The sequence below is a fragment of the Brienomyrus brachyistius genome, chromosome 7 (genome assembly GCF_023856365.1).
Source record: "Brienomyrus brachyistius isolate T26 chromosome 7, BBRACH_0.4, whole genome shotgun sequence".
NCBI classification, from domain to species: Eukaryota; Metazoa; Chordata; class Actinopteri; order Osteoglossiformes; family Mormyridae; genus Brienomyrus; species Brienomyrus brachyistius.
In genome coordinates, this window is record NC_064539.1 from 11,175,216 (window position 1) to 11,190,434 (window position 15,219).

Sequence of the window (15,219 nt, forward strand, 5' to 3'; positions counted from 1 at the left end):
CTACACAACAAAGGACGTTTACTAATCTATCCAATTTACCATGGGACAATGAAAATCCTCCACGCTTCTCTTTAGCTGCCAAAAAATGTGAAAAATGTGGCAATGACTTTGGGTGGAAGGATTCTCATTTCCTCATTCCAGTCTCCTTTGATTGATGTCAAAATAATTCTATGGGAAAATACTCTCAAACTTACATGTGACTCGTCTAGGAATGTGTGTCAAGCTGATACGAATTATAACCACTGTAATAAAAACATTCAAACAAATATCATCTAAGAACCTCATACCATGAACAAAACATGTTTGTTTTAGTTATGAAAGCCGGATAATATTTTACAGCAAAGAGAAAAACTCTTGTTTATTAGATACGCATTTCACATTGTGAAAAAAAAATTCACTTGTACAAAACTGTTAAAATGCAGTAGTCAAAAGAATTATCTAAATAAGACAAAACTGAAACATATCCATACTGACACATTTCATCTTTTTGCTTTTCTTTGTATATGCATATTGTCAAAGAGGAAAAAGACAATGCACAACTGCAACCTCTCTTTCAGAACAGGTGTCAAGGACTGGAGGGTGGGGGGGGGAACTCAATTACACAACAAAAAATGTGTTCTGGGATTCATTGTTGACCGTTTCTATGGGAACTCTAGTACAGAATGAACCCCCAGCCCCTTGGCTGATGGCAAGGATCTGAAGTACAGCATGAAGAAGGTTGGGGTTTTGTGTGGGTAAAAACAGGCTAAAGTTTTTAGACCAATAAAGTATCTCCAGAAATCCCAGAGGGGCGTAAGGGTCGTTTTCCTCTCTTTTTTGTAACCCCTGTTACATTTTTTTAACATGACTATCTATGATCATCTGTTTAAAACAAATAAAAAATATTAGTCTTCACAAATTGTGTAAAATTTCACCATTATAAATGCGAGGTTGTGCAGTTCATTTGCAGATAACGTGCTGCATTTCTGCTTATGGTTAAGCTTTGAGCATGCCTGCAGACCTACTTCCAGACAATGAACGAGTTATAGAAGTTGACAAGTCCATACTACAAATGCTGGTGTATATTTACACATATACACATACATACTTTCCCCCCGCCCCATTTCCTCTTTGGATCTTAAGTTTTTTTTTTTTGTATAACATAGTTCTGTACATTTATGAATTGGTGACTTCTACAGTGACGCTGCAGTTGGGCTGAGCTGAGTGAGGATCAGCAGATCATAGTCAGAAGCGGCTGTATGTCATTTAACAGGAAGGGAAGACGTCATAGTACAACACCAGCCTCGAAGACACATAACGAACACGATGCAGCTGCTCTCTTTACACATTCGCAGTGTCCCTGTTTGACTCCTCCTGGGCCTCACCCGTGATCCCCTGCATGATGCAAATCAGAGGGACCGCACCCCACACGAGCTAACAACCCGTACTGATGCCAGCACTACACGGTTCAGCCTCCTTCCTCTTAAGTCAGCTGCACTGCCTCTCATTGGCTGCCACCGAAGGCCTTGCAGGTCACCTGGGCTGTTAATCCCCTGCCCCTCAACCATTCAGATCCTGAGATACTCCAAGAACCTTTCAGCCACCCGCGTTAGGGCAAATAAATACACCACCCACCCTCCCGCTAAAACCCCAAAAACATTTCCTACTTCAGAGAAACTCAACATGTGCAAAGGAGCCCAATCTACAGGAAGCAAGGGCCATGCATGTTTATGTAAAGACAGTCCGCGCGTCCATTCCGGAATGAGAGCAAACAATAAATTAAAGTTGAAAATAAAAATAGCAAAAACAAAAAGACATTTAATTCTCATAAATAAAACACCTTTAAAGCCAAGACAAAGACTTAAGACAAGCATTTCCTTATTGTTATGTTGCATTATAAAGAAAATAGTACATTTCCTTTAATCACGGCTAGTGTCCGCCCTGGGGGAGGGGGGTAAAGGCCCCATGGACTTCTCTCAGAGTCTCCTGGAGCACCTTTTCCGAGGAGACCAGCTGGATCCTCACTCAGGAGGACATGTCAGGGCATGTTTCGCTGCTTCTCCCACGATGCAGCTAGCGTTCACACTCTGGCCCGTCAAAACTTCAGGCCGCAGCAATGACAAACGTTACACCTGTCCATGCACAGCTTTGTCTGTTTTGGTGGGAAGAAACAAAACACAAAAAAAAAAAAGTCCATTTCTTCCCCCTCCCCCACATGTGCTTCCTAAAAGGGCCAGATAAACGATTATCCTCATTCTTAGTTCCCAAAAAGGACGGGGGGGGGTCGATCCTTCATTGAATCCACTTTGTGGTACAGCTTAAAAACACACCGCTTGCAAGCGCCCGTCGCTCCCAAACAACAACAGTTTTTCCTTCATAGTTTGTCCTGTGCAGCAATTTGCTACTATTGAAATTAATTTTGCAGTGGGAGAAAAACTGATGCCAAATCAATGCCATGAGCTGAAAAATATACTGTCTGGAAAAACATTGTGGAAGATGCAGGGAGGCAATAAAAAAAATGCCCCCCCAAGTAAATCCTGTTTTCCGAAACAATATATACTTCAAGGCATGACCAACTAAATTAAGAGATTGTCAGAAATTTAATGAAGGAATCATTAACCTAAACGAGTGAATTCACTTACATAGTCTATGTGTAAATGTAAAGTGTGTTTCTAACTGCACAGGACTTTCAGATTGTGCCTCTTCACAGTTTAAATCCAGTAGATGTGCTGAAAACGCAGGAAAAATCTGTGGGAGGAAAAAACAAAACAGAAATGTCACGAAACTGAACAATAGGAAGCAAATAAAAAGCATACAGAAATGACTGTGTCTAAAGTTAAATTTGCCCTCAGTTTTAAGGCTTTTTAATGAGGTTTATCATCTTAGGCATATCCCACATCCGAGAGTCAGAACAAACCCGCCTTCTCCAAAGTAAATAAAGCCCAAGTCATCCTGAACATATAGGCCACAAACACTGGAGATATTAAACGTTAGACGTTTTTACTTTACTTACATATATAACCGACACTGTTTATGCGTTTACTTCAGTGATTGTTTACTGTCACACTGTTGAGATTTAAAGCAGAAGTTACAAGCTTGTCTGCTGGGATTTTATGGCCCTGGAATGTCAATATGTAATGCAGACATGATATGCGTTTCAAAGATTTATTCACCCCAGGGGTCTGGGGGTCTCCACTGCTGGGTCCTGAGATGTAGAGAATATGGACAACAGCAATTTTGTTTCCCTGCTGCGGCCTCGCACCCAGCCTCACTGAAGCATTCTTTAATTGGGGGGTCATAAATATGATTTGCAGTTCAGAAGTAATTGACTCCAAAGTCCCAACAGAATCACAGAAGAAGAAAAAAGATCCTTAAATAGATCATTTCAAATATCCCCCAACATTAGCTTTTTAAAAATCTCTGTATTACTCTATATTAGATTATTTTTGTGATTTACTTTAATGTGACCAAACACATCAAAACAAGGCCTTTGTACTCTGGCTGTATCAAATAAAAGTTGATTCTCATGATCATACTTACTATAAATTTTCAAAAATTTATATGATGTTCAAATTAGACTTTTGGTTTCAAATCCCCAAGTTATAAGCCTGGAATTCGCCCAGCATCACTGCTAAAGTTGTAACCATTGGGTGTAACACAGTTCGCTTTACTGCTCAAGTCAAGCCCTCCAAGGCCAGCAGCCCGGGAAGCCGTGTGAACGGCCAGAGATCGGGGGCAGTCGCTGCGGCCCAAGGGGGGGGGGAGACAATAACATTGTTCCCGGGCCCCCTGCCGAAGAGGCTCACAACTCTTTTAAATGCATTAATACCGCCTCCACAAAGGGGCTGCTGCTTTAAAAATTTACTGCCCAACCTAGGTGGGCAACATTCAATATGCAAAGAAAACTGCCAGTGGAATTCCTGACCGGCGCTTTCGGGACACTGGTAAAAGGGCTTCATGGGGATCCGTGCCAGACCAGTCACTAATGGCCTATGTTTATTGGGAGCCCCCCTTAATTCACTGTGTACCCGTTTCCACTGTCGTCCTGGGGCAAAGTAAGTCTTCTGTTATGACAATCATTTCTATGGAATGGACTGCGAATTCACAATCAATATCTAATATCATCATTATGTTTACGCTCGTAGTTTTAGACATCTATAAATGAAATTCTCTCTTAAATTACGTACCGCTATGAAATATAATTACTTGCCTCCTCGATCCTTTTAGATATTTCTATTATTACTAATCACCAGAGAAAACTCCAATACCTCCCCGGGGTACCCCAGGCAGACAGTTCCTAATCATTTAGTTCACAGAGACACTGAGCCATTAGCTGAATTTCTAGCCAAAAACGAAGGCTGCCAATACAAGTTGCACCCTGCCTGGTTATAACGGCGTAGCAGACTCGACTGATGGCCGTGGAGCCGAACGGTAGCCAGACTGCAGCGGAAAAGCTGGGAGGGGGCTAATCCAGTAAACCTTTTCAGACAGTGCTCGTCTCATATCCGCGTAAAGCTTCTCACAATCCACCTGACAAAATATAAGGAGCTAGAGAGCTGGGCGACCTACAGACAGACACTGTTACTCCGGCACAAGACACAAATCAACAGACAGCCTTGCGAGAGGCACAGTTTTAAGGTGTGGCTGACGGCAGAGCTCATGTAATTATCCTGCAATTACTCTGACATGTCCGTTACCCGCTGCCTAATGCCGCCGCCCAATTACTACTTGAACCATCTGTTCATACGCTGCATTTTGGTTCACAGGATTTCTAAGGACAGGTTTCAGAGCATAGATAAGGTTGCAGAGCTTAAGGTCAAAATCGGACATGAAAATGATGCGTACGAGTACCCCGCATATTACATAGTATAAAATAACAGAAAGACTATTTATCAGGCCGTACCGCTTAGGTTTGTTCCAGGCAATTGACAATTACCACATCCCATTAAAAATCCAGTCACACGAGAACCCCACTGATAAAATTCAAAATTTGACGTTCCCCTCACAGTAAAGGGAATAATCTCGCTTTCTTCTGCATATGCAGTTGAAGTTTAAAACTATAAACTCCAGCAAAAACAATTAGCTACCATGGAGCTGACAGCTAATCATGCCAGAAATGTATGATGAAGTTCAGAACTTGAAATGCATAATATCACTTTACGTTCCAGAAATAGGAGGCTCAGTTTCATACCTGGAGGGGAGGGGGGGGGGGGGTCGGGGGTCAGCCCCTACGCTGGAAGGTGTTTCCACGTGCTGACGAAGGCTGTGGGGATCAGCGAATATGGCACGGTGGTGATGCTGTTCCAGGTGTCCAGCGTAGGGTCGTAGCAGTCCAGGGTTTTGCACCTCTGCGTGCCAAAGTAGCCACCCACCACGTAGAGCTTGTTCCCCGATGCCACCGCCTGGCAGCTCATGCGCTTGGCCGTCACGTCGCCCACCTTAGTCCACTGGTATGTCTCGCTGCTGAACTTGTAGGCGGAGCACGCAGAGAACTCAGTGTCCCCACCCATGACGAAAATCTGGCTGCCCAGCACGGCAGCAGCCGTGTAGCGCCAAGGCTGCGGGCAAGTGGCGGGTACGGTCCAGCGGTTCTCCAGCGGGTCGTAGCACTGCACCTTGGGCAGCTTGTCGTGGCTGACGCTGGTACCGCCGAAGGCGAAGAGCTTCAGCTTGACGCTCACCACGGCTGCGTTGCTCACGCCCTCGCGGAGCGGTGCCACCATGGTCCACTTATTGGTGGTGGGGTCGTACTGCTCCACCTGCTTGAGTGACACCGACGGGGAGGCGGGGAGGCAGCCGGTGGCCGCTGTGTGCCCACCCACCACGAAGAGGCAGTGCTTCAGCTCCGCCGAGCCGTGCCCGAACCGGGCGATGAGCATAGGGGCTGCCTTGCACCATTCTTCGTGCAGGGTGTCGTACACCCAAACGTCTTTCGACACCCCATTTTCGGAACCTCTCCCGCCGGTGACGTAGACCTTGCAGCCAATGGCGCAGGCACTGAACTCCTTGCGAGGGCTGGGGATATCGGCTTTGGGGATGATCTCTTTGGCTTTCTGGTCCACAAGGTACAGCTTGTCACACATGAAGGTCTGGCCTCCTAGCAGGAAGAGGGCATGGCTGGTCTTGCGGGGCCGGGCGCACAAACTCGTAACGACGCCGTCGTTCTGCAGGATCTTCAGCTTGCACCGTATTGCCTCGTCCACCAGTTCCTTGCTCTTCACCTGTTTGTTGATGAGCTCCTCTGTGGACACGTTCTCCATGAGGAAGACGGCAGGCAGGAGGGCGAGTCTGACAGTGCGTAGGAGCTCCGGGAGGTGGCAGTGTCTCCGCTCCAGGTCAAAGTTGACCCAGTTGAGGGCCGACTCGTAAACAAGCCGCTCGTCCTCCGTCTCAAGCTCCTCGTGGGAGAGCAGCTGCACCAGTATGTCTTTGGGCAGCTGGAGGAAGTCCTCCGTCTTGCATATGGTTGGGAAGTTACTGAGGCACATGCCCCAGGAGAGCTCGGACAGCTTGGCGCATTGGTGAGCGTCAGAGAGCAGAAGCATGCCCAAGCAGTTGGTGGGGTGCAGGTTCTTTTCTAGGAACTCGGCACAGGCGTCTCGGATGTCCTGGAACTCCAGCATGTCTCCTGCCTCCAGCAGGGACTCTGCGTTCTCCTCATTGATGATCACCCGTGACGAGTAGGCGTAATCCAGCAGGAGCTCCAGCACCTCGGGGTGAATGGAGTCGTGAAAGTTGACCTCTCTGGCCTGGCTCTCACGCAGGCCACCACTGAACATCGCCTCAAAGTAGCGGCTGCAGGCAGCCAGTACTGCCCGGTGGCAGGGGAAGGTCCGGTTCCCGGCGTGTAGCAGAACATCAGTGAAGAGCCTCTGCTGCCGCAGGGCATTAAGGTGCATCAGCACGCTGTCTGCGTAGGACGACTTGTGGAACAGGTAGATGTTCATGGAGCCAGAGCTGGCCCGCGACTTGCGGTTCTCATGGACAATGATGGACATTTTCATTGAACCCTACATGAGAAGAAAAGGAGGAAAGGTTAAAATAATAAGTGCAAGAGTGAAATATTTAAAATATGCTTATATATAAACTGGAAATGTTTCATTCCACTGCATTTTGGAACCGCTGACAATTGACAGGTATTAATAATTCATTTGCACAAACGTTGCGGTTAACGCAATAAAGCAGGGGCTCGCAAGTGCCTTTTAAGTATCAGTAACCTACTGCAAGCAAAATAAGTATAAGATAAACATTTAAATACTCCGTGTACAGTCATTCTTATTTGACTGGTTCATATTAGCACTCAGTATCAGCGTAAATAAATGAGTAACGCATAGTTTGTTTGACAAACGAGTAAAAGCAGCAGGAAACGGAAACGTTTCAGACAAGTTATCGTTGTAACCTCACACTGAAACACACCAGCTTATGGACATTGCAAACAGTGATAAGACGGCTGAGATCAGCCTTTCGGGAATCTATACTACTCACATCTGTTCGAGATGGTAACCGAATAGCGTTTATTAGAAGTATTACTTGCGAAACATTATATTTTACACAATAATAGAACACATGTGAAAAACACTTAGATGCACTCAATATACTTTATGCATTCTTTTATAACAAATCTATTTCTTTTGTACAGCTTTTCCAAAATTAAAATATTTTAATGCGACATTACGTACCTATTAAGTTAAATTGGGGTGACGAGTTACCTGCTTGGTAATTATACCAGCCCAATTAATAAAAAATTCAGGTAAATACACTTGATCTTGTAGGCTGCTACCGCACGTGACAGCGCAACAGTGACGTTCATTGTTTAATTGCTTCCCTCATTGTCGATTTGATAATTAATAGATAACGTGTAGTCATCAAAGGGCTGGTGGAAGCCACGCAGGAAGTCGGCGATCACACTGACTAGCGCGTGTTTTAAACCTCGCCCGATCGGAGCGCCGATCGCAAAAGGTGTTTTAATGCCTGTTACGGTGTAGATGTAACGCGGTGCGACGTACCTCTTCGGGTGAAAGCAGGAGTTCAGATCGATAAATGGCAGCCTTGGAACATGCCACCTGGGGAATGCCACGATGGAGCCGAAACTGGATACTTCAGATTCCAGTTTCTTGGATGGCGAGATGAGTCGCTATTAAGGTGGTGTCTCCCTTGCGTGGTCCCTTTTCTCTTCGTTGCGCGCTGCTATATAGCAAGGACGCAATTGCAGTTTATATGGCTATCGGCTGTCCATACAGCGGTGTATCAGGATGTCTCCTAAAAAGCGATCTGAGTCGAGTTTGTGGTCGCGGTCGTACTGCCCACAGCGCAGCTCTCGTCGTTCTCCGGACCCGGCTCGTTGGCCGTGCTTTTACTGATCCACGGGCGGGACGGTCATGTGTGAGAGGCGGATAGTGGGTGGGGTATGTGTAAAACGGGTGGGGTTTGTGGTAAAGGGGAGGGGACATGCAAAGCATCAGCTAGGCTGGGAAGACGCCGAAACTGTCGGTAACAAAGAATACACAGGCAGACAGGCGTGCCCTCTCCGTGTGGAAGATCTCGTAACAGAAATCTATACATGTTAAGTTCAGGTCCCACTTGGGACATTACTGCCCTGAAACCCGATTCGTATGCGTGAAATGGATTTGCGTTGATAACGTATTGATTAAAATCAACAACAAAAATCGATGCCATGTTACCCAATTATCAAAGAAGCCATAGAATTTATAGGCATTATCCCTGTAATTTCAGGGTGTAAATGGTATTTCTGTGGCTGGCATAAATGGATCTTTGTCTTCAGGGAAATAAGGTAATGAGGACTACTAAAGTTTTGTATGGCTAACAGGCGCTGAACCTTATTTCACTGGAGAAACGGGAAAAAATACCAGTAGGGCTCGAGAAGGGCTGACCGTTACATTTCCTATAATGGAGGGGAACATTTAGACCTATTTTGTGGTCTGGTTAAATACACAAATTATTGAAATATCAGTTAAAATACACGCGCAAGTCACTAACTATTGATACCAAAATAAATCTCCGTTTGTCTTTTGTGTTGGCTATAATTTCATGTTGCATCTTTTGAACGAGATACTGGACATTGGTGGTCACAAAATGACTAATATCGTAACAGCGCCACCTGGTGACTGGTTAATTTTTATAAACGTTTGCTATAAATATGTTCAATTATTACAAACGGCGATCATTTAGCAGAACTTTTTATTTTTGCAATACCTTTATAGCTACTGTTCTTTAAATCTATATGTTTGTATTTATTTAACAATGACGATACCTGGAGTGGTATGATTAGGCAGAATGTCCAGCCAGATCGAAACTGGAGTAGTGATTTGTTATAAGATGTGTGTAAGCCATGGATTGTGCATAACAAACACCGTTTTCGAACATAAGGATGTTCATAAGTGTACCTGCTACCAGAGCATGCCAAGCCAGAGCTCAATGAAGGATTTTATAGTCGTGTCGTCTGACCTGAGGTCATGTGTTTTTGGACAGTTAAATGAAGAGTGGGACCGCTATCAACTGATCCCCATTTGCTGTGGAGTTGGATTCAGTACATGGGAAGGAGGTCAGATGAACCAATACCACCCAGATGAGCAGTCACTGTTTCCTGGGAATGTCTGGCAGAAACTTTAGTGTACGCTTCCAGAAAAACTTATCCGGAGTGCCAAGTGAGGTCAGGGACAGGGAGTCTGAACAGACCATGTTCAAGGTCTCAGGTGGGGCAGTGGTTGCAAAGAGTTGTGGTCAGAAAGCGGTCTGTGAGGATAGCGACCATGATGCTTGGACCTGCTGGTAGATATCGGTGGTGAAGAACCCAATATATGGGGGTCTCCTGAGATAGGGTCACCACCCCATGTCAGGGGTGACTATTTAAGCTAGGGTAGGATTTATAAACTACCACTTCGATTTAAAAGGACTAGAGGGTATTCCGCAAAGCAGAATTTCCCAATTATCTGCATAACCTAAGGCAATTGTAAAAACTATCCAATAGGAAGATTGGTTAGTGACATTCCTATTGGTCAGTCCTTACATTTGGCATAAGTTGCCTGGCTAATGAAGAAATCCTGCTTTGTGCAATAACCCCCTTAAGCAATGAGTTCTTACTGTGTGCTGATTGGTCAGTCTCCTGTGATCATGCATTTGTCACCAATGTCTTTCAATCAAGGAAACAAACCATTCAAAACACAAGAAGAACTGAAGTATTTAGCCAAGCTCAGGAGCTTTTCCGTTTTAAAGTAGTTTGTAAACCTGAAGTAGTTCAACGTGTCCTATCTGGCATGGATTATGTGGTAACCCTATCCTGAGACAATTGAAAGTCTGTAGCCAAGGCAGTCATGTAAGTCAAGGTTTGTGCATGGGAGGAGTTTGGAGTGGCCAGGGAGAGAGACAATGCTTATTTGGAAAACCATTCAAGAACTGGAGGGGAGGTGGGATCTTGCTCAGGCTGCCTTCAGCCAGGGAGGTGAAGTGCTGACCAGCTCTGGGAATATTATCAAGCAGTGAACGGAACACTTTGAGGAACTCCTCAACCTGGTGGATATGCCTTCTCACCAGGAGGCAGTGTTGGAACCGTCTCGTGAATTAGAGTCTATCGCTGCAGCTGGAGTCAATATGGTGGTCAGAGGTCTGCATGGTGGAAAAGATTCAGAAATCCATCCAGAGAACGTGAATGTTGTTGAGGTGGCATAGATGATATGCCTCTTCAATATGGGATGAAAAGTAGCCCCAGCCTGGCAAATGAGATGGTGGTCCATATTTATAATAATGGGGGACCAGAGGGTCAATCCCAACCACAGGGGAATCACCCTTCTCAGTTTCCCTGGGAAAACAACCTGTGCCAGGGTGCTGGATGGGAGATTCCACCCAGTGGCCGAACAAAGGATTGCAGATGAACAATCCAGAGTCAAGCCCAACTGAAATGAAACAGTAGGTCAAGTCTACTCCCTCGGATAGCTGTGTGAGGGTCTGTGGGAATATCACGTGTAGACTGTGGCATCATTTGTAGGCAGGGAGAAGCTGCATGGAAATGTGTCGTGGTACAGGAATACAGGGCACTGGGGACAATACTGATTGATATTTGGTTGTTGTACGAAGGCAACAAAGGCTGTGTCTGCACCCTTGGTACAAAATTGAAGTAGCTGGCTTCCCTCAAAGGTCCTTCATGTTTCCACTTCTATTTGTGATTTTTTTTATGGACAGAAAGAATTTGCAATCGTGACTGAAAGGCTGTTTGGTATGGGGGGCTAGAACCAACATCCCTGTCATTGGCAGGTGCTGCCATGCTGTTGGCCTCATCCAGACAGGAGGCTTCTCCACAGGATGGTTGGACACACTCTCAGTGACCGGGTGAGGAGTTCAGACTTCCGGAGGGACCTTGAAACATTGCCACTGCTTCTCGAGGTTGAGAAGAGTCAGGTGAGATGGTTCTGGCATATTGCAAGGCTGCTGTTCCGGGCACGTCCCACTGGACAGAGGACCCAGGGCAGACCCAGGATATGCCGGAGGGATTATATTTCCCAGCTGGCCTGGGAACCTCTAGAGATTCCCCAGAATGAGCTGGAGTCTGTGGCAAAATAAAGAAGATATTGGCATGCCACCATAGCGACCTTCACCAGGAAAAGAAGGAAAAAAAAATGATTATAATTAACTGCTGCATACATATGATCAAACTATCCTTTTTTTTTTATCCAGATCAGCCATTTGAGTGTTTTGGTTTGATGAGCATAATTTTGTCCTAAGAATCATGTACAATTTGTAATAAGAATTATACAAATGGGTAATTTATTAAGCATGCAGATTTTAATCGAAAATAACTGGTCAATTTAATTTGCAGTAACATTATTATTCATTGCATAGGAATACTTGGGGTAAACAACTAATTATAGTGTAGAACAACATGGATTTTGAGGTTTGAATAGTCAATACAAAGAATGGAATGTGACTTGAGGTACAATGTGGAGGCAGGGATGTTGCTTATCGCTTGTCTGCAGCTTGAATGTTTTATGAATGTTTTGTTTTTGCCATGGAGTCTGGAAGTTAGAGAAGTACGTGTAGCCGTTGGAATGGAAAGTCGGATGACCGTGAAACCGAAGAGGGTCAGTGGCCTGAAGCGTAGCTGACGGATGCAGAGATCAGCTGCTCACTGGACCTTACTGTATGTGTGGAGTGACTCTTGGGAAGAGAGTCATGTGGACAAGGTGAAGAGTTCTGAAGCAAAAATAATACTAAATGGAATGTACAGGTACTCAAAGGCATAAAGTGAATGTCCTCATGATGTTAATATTTTAAATGAAATTTGTTCATATTTCTTTAAAGGAAATATTTTCCTTTGCTGTTTTCTTGCTGCAGATTTTATTTTTTAAATGATAATTTTCAGTTCCTGTGTGTTCTTGAAATGCACTATAGAATTTATTCAACTGTGTACTGTAAGAAGGAAGTGTATACTATGAAAAAAAAGTGAAAGTACTGACTGTGGACAAACCGTGTGTCAGAAAATGGTGTGGCAGGGAGATGAACTTTGACAATTTGATGAAAGATTTTGAAAGCAAGAGGCTAAAATAATGGGTGGCTTCATTTGTGATGAAAGAACAATCATACAATATATCTTTTTTTGCAGTGATAGGAAACATAATGGGCCATGAATTATATTTAATCAGGAAGACATTTTTTGTTACATCAATTCATAGAATTTTTGTTCCCGAATTTTGCATGTGTGTAAAATTTTGGATTAAGAGTTGAATGATGAAGTAATAAAACACAGAGAAATGTTATCTAACTGATGGTCATTTTAGTTAAATTAAAATGCTTTGTACATGGCGTCCTCTAGTGGCCACATGTACAGTATCCATGCAACTTCAAACTGCTCATTCAGTACAGGATCACAGCAAAGGGAATTTGGCAGGGAACCCCGTTATATATGCCAGACTGTCAGAGGGCATGCACACATTCACACATTATGGGCAGTCTAGAGACACCTATTTCCTTAAGGGCATGCCTCTGGACTGTAGCAGAAAAGAAGGAAACCCCATGGAACCTGCACAACAGGTTGAAAATATATAGAATCTACACACACACACAGCTGGGGAAGTATTCAGATTCCCAACCCTGGTTAAGCACCCACTGAGTCAAAATATCACCCACCATTCAGGTAGTTTTAAGCAATATTTTCTCAGCGTTGGAAAATTGGGCATATGGTCTGTTTTCACCCCACTCAGATGATAAGTAAAAACACAAAGAAATACCCCTCTGTTTGAAATGAATTTATGGCAAAACCAGCTATAAAGAAATTTCATGAATACAATATGAAAATATCCATCCATTCATTTTCTGTACCGGCATTTAATGGACAGTGTAATTATGACAGACGGACATGCATTCCCCCATGCCTGCATACTGCATGTTCATGTATTTGCAGGGAGTAGGCTTTCTGTAGGCTTGATTTTAAAAGGAAAGTAGGTTATAAAAGTTTAATTGGTTTCAGTAGAAACAAAACTTTGCTTTTGTTGCATTTTCAGGACCTGTTCCTGATTTTAATTGTTCTAGTGCATGGTTCCTCAACTTGATTCTTGAGGACCCCCACAGTCCACGTTTTTGCTCCCTCCCAGCTCTGTGCCAGACCACCCACATTTAAACATGGACTGTCTGGGGATCCCCGAGGACCAGGATGAGAAAGGTGGTACTAACGTAACTGTGCAAATCTGTGCAACGAGGAGAGAATATGCAGGCCTCACGGACATGCAGCAAAGAAAGGATTCACACCTTCAGCCTTGGAAGCATGAAGGACCAGTGGTACCCAATAAGCCACCACAACCCTGTAAAAACATTTCCACATTGCATTTCTTTCATATGACTGGTTCATTAATTCTGAACATGCAAGAAATAGCAAAATCCATTTGTGCTAGTTTCCAGTGGTACATACATCCGTCTTAAATCGGCTTATCCTGATCAGGGCCATGGAGAGCCTGTGTGTGTGTGTGTGTGTGTGTGTGTGTGTGTGTGTATACACACACATACACACACACACAACTTTACAAAGGATGGACAACATAATAGAAACATCACAGGGAAAATAAGACTTTAAACAGACACAGCTACAAAGGTGAGTCATAATAGATTAAATGCCAATAAGCAGTATGTGTCAGCTATAAAAGATGTCTGACAACACACACTTTAACATGAGTTTTCAAAGCAATATGATGAAATTAAAGTTCCAACGAGGCCAAAAAAATGAGTGTTTGAGTTATGGCTGCATTACAAAAATTGTAAACTTATTTAATGTGTCAAGGGGAATGATCTTAAAAACCCTTATAGCATACCAGGAGCAGAGCCAGAAATCATAGCATGGGTGGGTCAACAGGAAGCAAGTGGACTCGTCCCATAACAATTCATTTGGCAACAAAATCGCACTACACACTCAACTACACACAAACGCACACACATATATCATATATATATATATATATATATATATATATATATATTTAGCAGTTTTTAAAAGATCAAATGTAGAAAGAGGAAGAAAAATCTATTTGCTTCACAACAGCACATTTCCCCCAACTTATATACCCACACACACATACCTGTCACTGCTGTCAGACACAATTGTTTTATTTTACTGTATCCAGATGACAAACACATGCTCCACCATCACAACAGAACAAGAAAACAACCAAATTTAAGTACAACTACATTGCTTGCTTCTACAACAGCAACACTAGTGCTTGCAGGTGGCATTTCGAATGACTGTGAGTCTGACTGGGAGCCGTGGGAGGAAACAAACCACTGTCATTTTTAAATAAAATCGAACACTGTGGTTTGTTTAGTCATGTCAACTAAAAGCAAAGCAGCCTTGGGCTAGCCAGACTCTGTAGCTGACTATGTCATGAACTGTTTTTTTTAACAAACATGAATAGCTAACATGTTGACAAAACAGACAATAATTCAATATTTATTATTTTTCTCACATTACTTATTTGTGGTCATGTGATGCTTGGAAAAAAAACATTTCATTTTATTGGACAAGATGCTGATGTATTGGCCTGTTGTATTGGACCTTTGAACCAACATTTATATTGCGTTTAGTAGGCTGAGTCTAGAAAATGGGGGCCTGCCATGAATATGTGAGTGGAGCACACTGACCAATCAGGGGGCCTGTTTTACGAATATGGCTATAATTAACCCTCCTTCAGAGAACAGGTGATTTTACCCCCCCCCCCCCCCCCCCACACACACAAACTTTATATT

The 15,219-nt window shown here is 43.8% G+C and overlaps 1 protein-coding gene and 1 long non-coding RNA gene across 4 annotated transcripts; one reads left to right on the forward strand and one right to left on the reverse strand.

Annotated features, from left to right (window-relative positions):
* Window positions 1-331: 331 nt before the first annotated feature.
* On the reverse strand, window positions 332-8,318 carry enc1 (ectodermal-neural cortex 1). Its single transcript, XM_049019829.1, has 2 exons — window positions 7,986-8,318; window positions 332-6,989 (listed from the first exon to the last, which is right to left on the reverse strand). Exon 2 carries the CDS (start codon window positions 6,981-6,983, stop codon window positions 5,208-5,210), a length of 1,776 nt encoding a protein of 591 aa, XP_048875786.1. The 5' UTR covers window positions 6,984-6,989; window positions 7,986-8,318; the 3' UTR covers window positions 332-5,207.
* LOC125746150 (uncharacterized) lies at window positions 8,250-12,746 on the forward strand. Of its 3 annotated transcripts, XR_007398862.1 has the most exons (3): window positions 9,115-9,541; window positions 11,248-11,391; window positions 12,005-12,746. It is a non-coding gene; the product is annotated as an uncharacterized LOC125746150 (long non-coding RNA). The 3 variants fall into 3 exon arrangements; XR_007398864.1 differs by lacking the exon at window positions 9,115-9,541 and adding an exon at window positions 8,250-8,384 and having other exon boundaries at window positions 11,248-12,746; XR_007398863.1 differs by having other exon boundaries at window positions 9,114-9,541; window positions 11,248-12,746.
* Window positions 12,747-15,219: the final 2,473 nt, after the last annotated feature.

Bases quoted from the DNA above. Each gene is read 5' to 3' on its own strand.
- enc1 (XM_049019829.1), bottom strand. From the start codon at position 6,983: ATGAAAATGTCCATCATTGTCCATGAGAACCGCAAGTCGCGGGCCAGC.